The sequence below is a fragment of the Anabrus simplex genome, chromosome 3 (assembly GCF_040414725.1).
Source record: "Anabrus simplex isolate iqAnaSimp1 chromosome 3, ASM4041472v1, whole genome shotgun sequence".
NCBI lineage: Eukaryota > Metazoa > Arthropoda > Insecta > Orthoptera > Tettigoniidae > Anabrus > Anabrus simplex.
The window spans coordinates 20,740,342-20,754,233 of NC_090267.1; the positions used below are offsets into that span (position 1 = coordinate 20,740,342).

Here is a 13,892-nt window from a genome sequence, read left to right on the forward strand (position 1 = left end):
ACTTCTCTGTCTAACTCACTGTATTACTTCTCAAGTTCTCCTTTTTATATGCCTTGTCCTAGAGTTGAGGATAAGTTGCTTCGTCTCCCTCCGCTGTTTAATCTTCTCCCATGTCTCATCTGACATCAAGTCTTTCTTCAGCAACTCTCTATGACCTAATGCATCTTTGCAGGTCTCTGTTAAAGTCCTTTTAATGGCTACTCCTTCAATTGCTTCTAGATCTAAGACTTCAACTCTAACTTAACATTTTCTACTATCTTTTGCTTCTTCAGCTTGCCGATGACATGAAGAGTACTTGGCCTCTTGAAGATTCTTGTGTTTGCTGATATCTTACATTTAAACCAAGCCATCGCAAAGTGATGATCAGATCCAACGTCTGCTCCTCTCTTATTTTTCACATCGTGAAGCGAGCCCCTCCATTTACGACTTACTGCCACACTGGGCGACAGCCATGCGACTTTGTGGCACTTCCTATGTGGGAAAAGCGTCCCTCCAATAACCGGACCATGTCGCAGTTCCCATTCCGCTCGCCCATCATGTGCTCCACTTCTTCCCACTTTTGCGTTAAAGTCTCCCATGAGCAGGACAACTTCTTTTCGTTTTAATTTTTTATAACACCTGTTAATGCTACAAAGAAATCCTGCTTCACTGCCTCTACAGACGGCTCGGTTGGGGCATAACACTGCGCTACGCAGATATTGCGTATATTACTCTGAAAACGAGCTATGATAATTCGCTCTGCCATTCCAGGAGTCCCTGCTTTGCTCTGTTGCTCAGCAACAGTCCAACACCGTCCCTTGCAGCCTCCATGGTTTCGCCCTGAGTACAAGAGGGCCATTCCATTCCGGCACTTCATTTCTCCAAAGTTATCCCACCTCACTTCACTTAAACCAAGAAAATCCAGTCGATAATTCTCCATGTCTTTGATGATCTCTTTCAGTTTTCCAGGTTTTCTCATTGTACGAACATTCCAACATCCAAATCGTGTTACCTGTTTCGTGCTAAAAGGTCGTCAGCTTTATTTAAGAGCTTACGAGTTATTGGCCCATAAACCTTAAGGCCAAGGCACTGTTGGTGTAAGAGCATTTCCTCTCCTCTTCCTCGGTTATACCGCCATCGACCCAGTCCGTGATAACAAGGAGCACCACGAGAAAGTTGGCTGAGAGAGGCTGTGTATACTTGCTCACCACTTAGTATGGTATCCCTTGTTTTTAATAATCATTTTATACGGTTTGGCATGATGTTCATAAGTGTTTTACAATTTTCCTAGATATCATGGTCCCTGTGCCATATCTTCACAAGTCCCTCCAAAAGCTGAATCTTGTTCGTAATCGTCTACTTCCTCAGCTTTTTTTAACTACTGCCCGCAGGTTCGCGATGCGGTTTGCGTCCGGGCTGTTACCGGACCAGGGAAGGATGTTTGCATTGTTTTCTTCTAGGAATTTGAGCACTGATTTGGCTTTATGACCGTGTGCTCCATCCTGCATGTGATGAAATCTCAATCCGTAAACCGTTCCTTCAATTGATGAAATAGTCGAGTTTCTAGCACTTTCTTGTACTCTTCATACCAGATACAGCCTGCCAGTTCCCTTGGATGGCATGCAGGTGCATACCATCAGAGAGGTTGGATGCTTCACTGCCTCTGCGATTCACTGGGGATGGAACTCCTCATCCTTTGCTCGGCGAACGTACTGAGGGCTTCCTTGGCTTATAGAGAATATTGATTCATCAGAGAAGACGACCTAAAAAAGAATTAAAAGGAACCATAAATATCATCCTAGAGTAACTTTTGAAAACAAGACAAATATGTATACTGTTGTGAGTTATATATTCACTTCATGAACTGCAACTACCTTCCTGCTACTGGTTTAAAAAATAATATTACTTAACCTACTCCAGTCTCTACCAAATTTCCCCTGAACTTTCTCAGCCCAAATCAGCCTTTTGTGGCCATTCAAGCGTGATTGTTGCCTTCTTACGGGGCCTGTGTGCTAACAGACCGGCGGCACAAAGTCGTCTCCGAACAATAGACCGTGATATCTCCACACCATACCATTTCAGATTGTCCAAAATGTCCTTACTGGATGGTCCTCTGTTCGCTTTAGCTACCTGTATACATTTTTTGGTCATTCGCGGGCTCATTTTAGGCTTTCGACCACAGTCACCTTCTCGTTTTGTAACAAGTTCATCACCAGCCTTGATTGCCACATTGATTCGGATTACTGATTTCTGAGAAATATCCAGTTTTCTTGAAATATCTCATTGAGAATACACATTTTCCTTCAAGAGGCATGCAACCAAGGCTTTTTTCCTTGGTGATAAGTCTGCTGTCTTCCCCATAACCACTTTTTAACAGAAAAGGAACTTCACAGAAGAATCAGTACTGAAGTATCAAGTACAACAATGGTACCGCCTTTTTCGAAACAATGAAACCTTGTAAATGACTAGAAACAATCCTACTGACGACACATTATCACATACTCCTCAACAAAGCAAATTACATACCAAGAGGCTGAATAGATGAGCTTGTGTAGAGAAGTGAAACAACCAGTGCTGCCACCTGCAGAAAAAGAAACTTACCTGCCACATGTACTTAATACAATGAGCAACACATCAACAAAGCTCAATGAAACGAAATCAGTCATTCCGCCCTTATTTATTAAGACATAACAGAAAAAAAATGTGAAAATACGATGGTGAGTTTAATAATTTGCACAATTCTTTATAATCAGGGGAGGAATGAAGAAGTCCTACCCTTAGTAGCTGAGTTGGTAGAGCAGGTTCGAACCTCACTCAGTCGCGTGGTACGTCACACTCGTGTCCATAGATAAATCCTGGTGGACGAAATTCCGGCACATCGGCGTGTCCCGAGACCATATGAATGTAGTTAGAAGAACATAAAACGAATAGCATTCATTATGTCGAAAGGATCATGAACTGCCGAGAACCTAAAACCGTGAGGGTGCGAGGTACATTCGGTCGTCGGATGGGGACTTCAAGCCTTGAGCAGACCTCTTACTGTAGGCTATTTACCACTAGAGTGAGCTGCACCAGGACTCACTGGGGTCATGGTAGGAACTGACTGCTGTGCCCTCGTTTCATTCCATACCTCTTGTCTTTAAAACATTAGAAACTGAGTCTTGGTTTCCCTCTACTGCTCTTACCTTATGGCTAAATGGTTAGCGTGCTGGCCTTTGGCCGCAGGGGTCCCGGTTTCGATTCCCGGCAGGGTCGGGAATTTTAACCATAATTGGTTAATTTTGCCAGCACGGGGGCTGGGTGTATGTGTCGTCTTCATCATCATTTCATCCTCATCAAGACGCGCAGGTCGCCTACGGGTGTCAAATCGAAAGACCTGCACCTGGCGAGCCGAACAGGTCCTCGGACACTCCCGGCACTAAAAGCCATACGCCATTTCATTTCATTTTACCTTCCATGACCAATTCCATTATTCTCCTAGGTGTCCCATCATCCTCCACGACCTTAACACCGCTTCATCCATCGAATTCGTTCTTAACTTAGGCTTCATCTTCTCATTCCGAATACCCTCTGCCATTGTTCCCAGGTGATGTTTGCAACCATCATTCTCGCTATTTGTATGTCTGTTACAACTAACTTATGGACAAGATATTCAGAGTCCCCCCACCTTTTACTCCCAGTTGGTCGGAAAGCAGGCTGGTTCGTCCCGGGCCTGATTTCTTACAGAGCTCACTGCATTAGCTTTACTCCACCTTGATTCCTGTTCTACCATCCCGGGTGAAGTGTTCCAGTTTTGTATATCCCACCTGACATTCAGTTCTCGGAACTTTCTTACCTGCCGACATTACTTTAGTAATGCTAATATTAATATCATACTGCATCTATTTTAAGATCTAAGAAATTAGATTGTTGGCTCTCAGCTCTGTCTAGCATAAACACCAAGTAATTGGCGCAGGTCAATGTCTCAACCCTGCAAATAAATTGAAACAAGAATTAATTCTACCATAAACTCTCATTGTCAACATAGATGAGTTTGATTGCTTTTAATAAAATACCCTTAATCCCATATTCTCTCAGTATGGCTAATACTCTTTCCCTATGTAGTCTCCCATATGCCTTCTCTAGATCTATGAAACTTCCTATTCATATCACAGCACTTTTCAGTTATCTGGTTCACACTGAAAACAACCGGTCTGAGGTCTGAAATCACACTGGATTTCATCCAAAATACAGGTAGGCCTCGTTATACGCTATAGTTATGGTCCGTGGAGTAGCCGCGCGTATCAAATTCGCGTAAATCGAGAGTAATTTTATATTTAAAATATGGGGTTAGGTTTCAGTTTGCTCACATATTACGTTTGAAATAGCTCTTATTATTAGAAAAACATTATCGTGTTTCTGAAACGCATTTTAATGCAACATTTATACATTTAAAAATTTAACACTGAAACACACAATAATAAACTGAACTCTTCGCCTTAGCTTGAATAAGAGATCCAGTGAGAGGCAGGTGTTGTTGCTTGTCATGCTCAAACCAATGGCTTAGCATTTTCCTCCATTCTTTCCATCGCTTACGAACGAGATTTAGTCATTAGTTACACTTACATTATTTAAATAATGAATTGATTGCGCATTGTCATGAATAGTTCTTTCAGTGGATTCACTAAACCCCAAAGAACGCTGAATGTCACCTTTCTGACGGCAATCCAACTTTGTTTCTAACGACGCTTCTTTCCTTACTTTCCTTGAACTCGACATTTTAAATACGAAACCTGCGACAGCTCTACTGACCGGAACTGACGTTGCACGTCTCGACAAAACACGACGGAAGATGCGCTCGGCGCGCAATGCAGTGTACGTTACAGAGTTCGGAACGCACGTCTGTACCCGCCTTTGCACGTTCTGTTAACAGATGACAGCACTAGACTTAAATCCAGACTCGCGTATATGCGTTGCACTGCAACGTGACCTCGAAAATGTTGTGAGATGGACAGCAGGCAATGGTATGTTGATAAACGGGGTTAAAAGTCAGGTTGTGAGTTTCACAAGTAGGAAATTTCCTCTCAGTTTTAATTACTGCGTTGATGGGGTGAAAGTTCCTGTTGGGGATCATTGTATGTATCTAGGTGTTAATACAAGGAAAGATCTTCATTGGGGTAATCACATAAATGGGATTATAAATAAAGGGTACGGATCTCTACACATAGTTATGAGGGTGTTTAGGGGTTGTAGTAAGGATGTAAAGGAGAGGGCATATAAGTCTCTGGTAAGACCCCAACTAGAGTATGGTTCCAGTGTAAGGGACCCTCACCAGGATTACCTGATTCAAGAACTGGAAAAAATCCAAAGAAAAGCAGCTCGATTTGTTCTGGGTGATTTCCGACAAAAGAGTAGCGTTACAAAAATGTTGCAAAGTTTGGGCTGGGAAGAATTGGGAGAAAGAAGAAGAGCTGCTCGATTAAGTGGTATGCTCCGAGCTGTCAGCGGAGAGATGGCGTGGAATGACATTAGTAGACGAATACGTTTGAGTGGCTTTTATAAAAGTAGGAAAGATCACAATATGAAGATAAAGTTGGAATTCAAGAGGACAAACTGGGGCAAATATTCATTTATAGCAAGGGGAGTTAGGGATTGGAATAACTTACCAAGGGAGATGTTCAATAAATTTCCAATTTCGTTGAAATCATTTAGGAAAAGGCGAGGAAAACAACAGATAAGGAATCTGCCACCTGGGCGACTGCCCTAAATGCAGATCAGTATTGATTGATTGATCATTTCATTGCATTTCATCGCGTATAACGGGGCTTACCTCTACTGTCAAAAATTCATCGGTTTCCCCTTGCCAAAATACCAGTGAACACCTTAGCTGGTGCACGGATGAGTCACCATCAACAGTGTCGTTGAATTGCTTTGATGTTTCTAGCAGTCCGTCCCTTGCTTACAGATAGGTGCAATTACTGCTTTCGTCCAATCAGAATGTACCTTACTAATATTAGAGGCTGACCTTACTAATCTGTGAGCTGTGTTGTTCGCGACGTCAAGACAAATATTTCCTCTTACAATCCTCTCTAGGTCGTCAAAGCCGGACGAGGACAAGAGTAGAACAGGAGAGGTCGGATAGGGAAGATGAGAGCAAGGAGGCTCCCAAAATTAAGTGGAAAAGATGCCAGGCTTAGCTGGAGACGCATGGTAGTCAACCCACGGTCTCAAGTGATATCCAGTGATGAAATTTCAGTCTCTTGTTACGACAGACAGGGGATACCGTGGATGGTCTTCAAACTCCTCATTCATTGGGGAGAGAAGGCCGAGGTTCCAAACCCGTACTATACTGGTTCGATATTTTCATCTCGAAAAGCGCGTGGTGTCAGGAAGGGCATCCGGCTGTAATTCTGCGGCCAAAACCAAAATGGGCCCGGGTGGCTTCACTGCCTCCAGGAATAACTGGCATAATCTAAAGAAAGTTAAAGTACGATACTTATGTCCTGTTTCCAGGTGAGCCAGCTCGCAGCAGTTGGTGGCGGCCTAGACTACCGGATGACATCCCTAATGACAGGTGCGGCACCGCTGACTCCACAGGCCGGGTGGCAAACAGGCCTTGCGATGATCTCTGGCCCTACCTCTGTGAGTTCGCATTGTGAAGAGATCTCATGTATAGTAGAGTGCTGAAATGTAATAAAGATCCTTCTAAATAAGTCGTGACGTTCTTTCAACACCAAATACAGGGCAATTTCAGAATAAAAAGATCATAAGACATGTGATGTTCTACCTTCCTTTAAAACTCAAGGTCATCAGACATATAATATTCTACCATCCTTCAACACAACAAGGTCATCAGACATGTAATGTTCTACCATCCTTCAATACAACAAGATCATCAGACGTGTAATATTCTACCATCCTTCAACACAACAAGGTCATCAGACAGGCACTGTTCTACCATCTTTTAAGAACAACAAGGTCATCAGACATGTTATCTTCTACCTTCCATTAAAAAACAAGGTCATCAAACATCCAATCTTCTAAATTTCTATAAAATCATCAAGGTAATCAGACATGTAATGATCTACATTCCATCAAAAAGAACATGGTAAACATACATTTATTGTTCCACCTTCCTATAAAATCCACAACGTCATCAGACATGTCATGTTCTACATTCTTTTAAAACATCAAGGACATAGGACATGTAATATTCTATGTTCCCTTAAAAATAACTAGGTCATTAGACATGTGATGTTTTAACTTCCCTCAAGAATAAAATAACAACAAGCACATCAGACATGCAATGTTCTACCTTCCCTTAAAACAACAAAATCATCAGAAACGTAATACTATGGCTTCCTTTAAGAACAAGAACGTCATCAGATATGTAACGTCTTACTTTCCTTTAAGAACAACAAAGTTATCAGACATTTTATGATTTACCTTCCTAAGGAACAACAAGGTCATCAATCATGTAATGTTCCGCATTCTTTCGAAAACAACAAGATAATTGGACATGTAATGGTCTAGCTTCTTCTAAGAACTACAAGCTCATCAGGCATGTGATATTCAACCTCCCTTTAAAATCAACAAGGTCATCAGATATGAATATTTGACATTCCTTTAAGAAATACAAGGTCATCAGACATGTAATGTTCTTTCTCCCTTTAAGAACAAAAACATCTTCAGACATGTATTGTTATACATTATTTTAAGAACAACAAGGTCTCAGACACGTAAAGTTCAACATTGTTTTAAACACAACAAAGTCATCAGACATGTAACCGGAGAGGAAGGTCGTACATATTTATACAGAGCAGATGAGAAAACAAAGGGCAGAAGGCCTAACATTAATAGAAAATAAAACCTTTACACCGTTGCCAGGCACAGATCAGATGGCAAGTTAACAATTACATTACACAGGTTTCACCTGAGACAGGTGAACCCTAAAGATCCTCTCGGTGGCTGGATTGATCACTAATAATGTTACCGGAGTTAAGAAATCCAAAACGGTGCACGGCCCATGAAATCTGGGGGCAAGATTGCCCGCAGGAACAAAGTTTTTGACCATAACTTGGTCTCCTACCTTTAAATTGGTGGGCCTCCGTCCACGATCATATCTTTCCCTAACCTTTTCATGAGAAACTTTAAGATTGGCCTTAGCCTTCTTCCATAGATCTCTAATATTATCTCGATCTATTGTCTTAGGTAAAATATCACTAAGACACCAAAGGTTAGAGAGCGGCGTGCTGGGTACAAACTTAAACATCAGTGAAGCTGGAGTGAACTTATGAGATTCATGAACAGCCGAATTCAAAGCGAAGGCTAACCAATGCAGAGATGTGTCCCACTTGAAGTGATCGTCATGATGGTAGGCAATAAGAGCCGATCTCAGATTACGATTCACCCGTTCAGCCAGAGATGATTGAGGATAGTACGCTAAGGTAGTTACATGTGAGATGGATAAATCAAAACAGAATTTAGCATTAGCATTAGCTTTAGCATTATCAGAAACTATGTATTGACACGGACCAAAAGAAGCAAAGATTGAATTTAAACAAGAAATAGTAGACTGAGCGGTAGCCTGCTTAGTCGGAAATAACCAGGAAAATCTTGTGAAACCATCCACACACACAAGAATGAATTTGTTGGCGTTCCCCTTTGATTGGGGGAAGGGTCCTACGTAGTCGATATAGAGGCGTTCCATGGGGCGCGACGCTTGATGAGAAGACAAAAGCCCTTGCTTAGTGGACATGGTAGGTTTACTAAGCCAACAAGTTTTACAAGCTTTTACCAATTCACGAATTTCACCGTCCATACCTTTCCAAACGAACATTTCTCGGATCTTTTCTCGGGTTTTAAAAATGCCTAAGTGCCCTCCTAATGGGGTCTCATGGTAGTACTTGAAGACCATATGTACAAGGACAGCTGGAACCACAACTTTCATCTTCTTATCATTCCCCGACGGGCAACATAAAACACCATTCCTCAATACATAAGGGACGACATGTTCCCCAGAAGAAAGTGTTTCCATAATAGGAGCCAGCACTGGATCTTCACGTTGATATTTTTCAAGATCCCTAAACAACATGGGAGCATCGGTTAGTATGGCATTTACACCAGGAGATATGGACTCGGGAAGTGAAGAACTGTGTTCTTGTTCAAGGGGCTCTACATCATTGGAAAACATACGGCTTAGTCCGTCGGCCACAACATTTTCAGTTCCTCTTATATGCCTAACACCAAATTGGAAGGCAGAAATTCTGATGGCCCAGCGGGCTATGCGACCAGTGCGACGCGGCCTACATAGGCCCAACTTAAGGCTTGGTTATCTGTCTCCAAGTCGGACTTGACGTGTTCCAGATAGAGGCGGAACTTTTCTAGTCCAAACAAGACTGCCAAACCTTCAAGTTCATAAAATGAAATACTTGGATTCTTGAGCCGATAATGTCCCAGATGCATAGGCGATGGGTCGCCTCCCTAGTTCAGTCTCTTGAAGAAGGACTGCAGCCACCGCCGACGACGACGCATCGATTTCGACGATAAATTTCTTCGAGAAATCAGGCATGGCAAGAACTGGGACATTACACAGAGCTAATTTGAGATCTTCGAAAGCGGCTCGTTGAGAAGGTCCCCACTCAAATTTCACGCCTCTCCTACTGAGCAAGTTCAAGGGCGCCGCTCTATTAGCGAAGTTAGGAATACATTTCCTGAAGAAATTCACCATGCCAATGAATCTGGCAATACCTTTGATGTCTTTAGGATATTTGAAATCACGGATGGCCTGTGTTCTGGAATGATCTACAGCGACACCATCGGGCGACACAATATATCCTAGAAATGACATGGAAGGCTTAGCGAAAGCCACCTTGGACAACTTCACCGTTAACCCTGTCTTACGAAGGCGACTCAGGACCTCTTTCAGATAATCTAGATGTTCTTCAAAGGTCTCAGAAAATACGACGAAATCATCAAGATAATGGTATAAGTACTCAAATTTGATGTCGGAGAAGACCCTATCTAGCAATCGCGTAAGCACAGATGCTCCCGTGGGGAGCACAAAAGGCACGCGGTTGTACTCATACAAGTTCCAATCCGTGGCAACAGCTGTCAGATATTTAGATTCTTCAGCTAGAGGGATCTGATTATACGCCTGATTGAGGTCTAAGATGGTGAAGAATTTAGCTTTCCCAAACCACGAGAAACAAGAGTGAAGGTCTGGAAGGGGCACAGATTGTAACACCACCTTCCGATTTAAAGCCCTATAGTCAATCACAGGCCTGAAGCCACCTTGGGATTTTGGAACTAGAAAAATAGGCGAAGAATACGCCGACTTAGAGGGTCGAATTATACCATCTTTTTACATCTGATCTATGATCTCTTTCAGAGCCTTCATTTTAGGTGGAGATAACCTATAAGGAGGAAATCGGACAGGAATCGAATCCGTAACCTCGATCTTGTATTCGATAAGGTCAGTAACGCCAAGAGTTTCGGAGAAGACCTCTGGAAATGACTGATACAACTTACGAATACTATTAGACTGCTCATCATATCCTGGGTAGGCAAAACAGATGAACATGACACAGAACTACATTTTAACAAAGGAATTTTACAATTACCTGCAAATTTGAAAGTGCACGACTTGCTCTGAATATCGAGCACTAGACCGGTGTAAGACATGAAATCCGCCTCCAATATAAAGGGGCAAGACAATTACTTAGCCACAAACAGTTTAATTTTCCAAGTGAATTTCAAAATTCGAATTTTGGCATACTGGGAACCTAAAATTTCCAATGGAGATGAGTTAGCCGAAACACATTGAACCGAAGACGAACAAAAATCAGAAGATTTACAAACAGATTTTAATTTAGAGCACCATTCAGCCGAAATAATGGAACAAACACTGCCTGAGTGTAATAGAGCAGTTACAGGTTCATTATTCAATTCAATTTTGAGAAATGGTACGGGATCGGGGGAATCCGCCGCAATCCTAAGACATTATTTGGGACCTTCAAATGATAAATTAGAAAACTGACTTTTCCCTGAGTTTTTGTCGGATTTAACAGGGCTGAGCCTGAAGAAGGTGGGCACGCCGACTCAGCCGATGCCGCTAGTCATTCTTGATTGTTGTTGGAAGGTGCACCAGAAGTTGAGCAGGAAGGGGTGATATTAGTATTAGGACAATTCTTAGCAATATGGGAAAAAGCACCGCATTTAACACAGCCTCGAGATGACCCTGCTCCATTCTTTGCCCCGTTGGATTTGATCAAAGGGCACTTGATCCGGAGATGATCTGCGGACCCAGAAGCATAACATTTGCGAGTTGCGATGGTTCGGCGGGGTGGAGGCCGAAGATTACTTGAAGAAGGAGGGGGCTCCCTCGCGACACGTAGTGTGTCCGCATATCTAACCCCTTCGGCTGAGACAGCCATCGCTTCTAACTCGGCAAAAGTTTGCGGACGCGACGCAAAACACAAGTATGACATATAGGATGGTGAAATTCCTTCCACAAAGGTGTGAACAATTTGATCTTCTGGGAAATGGAGAGCAAATACCGTAGTATAGAACTTAATGTCTTGGATGAAGTCGGCAAGATTTTCATCCATACGCTGTACACGGTAATAGTACTTGTGAATTAGAGATGACCTAGCCTGGGCGGGAATGAAGTTTGCCAGGAGGTGTGCATGAAAATCTTCAATAGTTGACTGTTCAGCAATTGCTCTTACTATTTTGTCCGAGAGGACACCTATGGCGTAGGGTTAAATAATTTGAAGAATCTGACACGGGGAAGGCGAAAACACAAGAGCATGATCCTGAAACTCGACCAAAAATCTTAGAAATGAAATTACATCACTAGTAGAGTTAACGGAAAACTTGGATATACCCCTAAGCAACATCGCTAAAGGATGAGGCAAACTACTGAACCCGGGTGACATAGTAGGTAAAGGCCTAACGGGCGTAGAAGCTGATTCACTGCCTACATTATTTACAAAGAAGGGTGGGATAGAAGTTCGACGATTAGGCTCCTTTTCGAAAGGTGCGGACTTCTGTTGGGTAACCGCATACGTAGTACTTTCTTCCCCTTTTGGGAACCCTCCTCGCTAGCGATGTTTACCACAGTGGGCTGGTCGGTTTTGGGAGCCGCTGCCCCAGTTAACAACTGATTAATCTTATTGGACATTTTATACAGGTGTTCAACAAGAGCGCTAGCCTCCTTCCCCTGAAGGTCACTTAATTTAACAGACAATAGATCACTCACCCTATTATAAAAATGGTACAATCTAGCTTGCTCACGTTTAAATTGATTAGTAGATGGATCAACCCCTTCAGAAAACCTAACTACAGATGTTAGCTCAGTAGTATTATCAGTAATCGTGGAGAGAGCGTCGTCAATATCTTTCTCCCCCAAGTTGGGGATACTAATCAGCAAATCAAGAGAATTTTTAAGCTTAGTGGTATCGGCCACAACTGTGCCTCCAGATTGAAAATTTCTAATAGCTAATTCATAAATTAATTCCTCCTTGCGAAAATAGCCGGGATGGAGGACATCGCGAGGGCCGGACATGATGGCAAAAGATTGACAAATTTAGAAAATAAGAAAGAAAATTCCAGCGACGAAGAAAATTGTTAGAGTTCAAAACAAAAGCAATGTTTAGCCGTCAAAAGTGGCTTAAATGAGACCCATTGAACCACGCTCTGCTACCACTTGTTACGGAGTTATCCCTGGATTGCAGAGGTGAAAGAAGGCGCGGGCTGGAATGGGTCTAACTACAAGTCCGAAAGATGAATTAAAATTTCAATGCAGGTTACATTTTCAGTAGACAACAAGATTTAACTAATTTTCACTAGGTGAAATAACAGTAAAACACAGGTACAATGATAACTTTAAAAACGAAAGCACACGTTTCGGGGTCTTTACAAGTTCTGGCTTCGAGCCTCAGGTTCACAATCCTTGAGCTACTAGCCCAACATTACCAACGTACACTCATTTATTCAAAGGGCAGAAAACCCCTTCATTCAAGGAGCGCTTGCTCCCAACTTTTAACCTCAAGCCTCACAGAGGAACTTTTCAAACACAAGAAAGAGCTGACCCGCTCTCAATTTTTCAAGCCTCTTAAAGGCAATACCAGACTTTACAATAATTTGCCATCGAGGCACAACTTATGAGAATTAAACAGAGGTATCTCGTACCCAGCCTACAGGGCCTTAAAAGAAAAATAATAGGTTAATTAAATGGCCCAAAATACCAAGATGGAGGCGTTGCTTGCACTCCTACATGAAACCTTATAAAACCTAAGGGGCACTAGGCCGATGACACAGGGGCTATTCCCAAACTAGGGAGGTGACTCGTATGAGAAAAATTTAATACAGTAAGAGTAGAAAATCGGTTATGAAAACCTAGTCACCTCAACTCAAAATGAAGGAGAGCTCGAGAGGGTAAAGCACTCTCTATCCCCGATTTACAGTTAAAGTAATAAGAAACTTTTACATAAGCCGGCACTAAGTTACATTTTTAGAAAGGTAGGTTTACATTCAAAAGGATTCGGACCTTCCCCGAGGGCTAAACTGCTGAGCTAGCAAGAAATAAAGATGTTAAAAGGCCATTACCTTGTAGAAGAGCTGCTGGCGGATGAAAGAGGCGCTTCCCGCCTCCTGCTATACTTCCACACACTAAACCAGATGTTGTACGAGTGGCGGAGAGCCAGGAAAATCAGCAGTTTTTATACCCTCGGGGAAGATTCTGTACCTTTCAGGAATGATTAAGACACACCCACAGTCGCTTATTGGGTAGCTTACAGTTACACATCAACATTGGAGAAGAAAGACGCCATTGGCTGAAACTAAATGACAGAAATTATTGACTGGCTAATTTCAAAACTGGCAGAAAAAAGATTAATATTGCCAACCCACAAATGAAAGAACAACATTTA

The 13,892-nt window shown here is 42.4% G+C and overlaps 1 protein-coding gene across 1 annotated transcript in view; it reads left to right on the top strand.

Moving 5' to 3' along the window:
* Positions 1-6,617, top strand: part of LOC136866622 (hemolymph lipopolysaccharide-binding protein-like) — a 46,626-nt gene extending 40,009 nt beyond the window's left edge. Inside the window, exon 5 of the mRNA XM_067143740.2 lies at positions 6,472-6,617. Coding sequence (XP_066999841.2) covers positions 6,472-6,617 — 146 coding nt within the window. The remainder of the gene's footprint in view (positions 1-6,471) is intronic.
* The last annotated feature ends 7,275 nt before the right edge of the window (positions 6,618-13,892 follow it).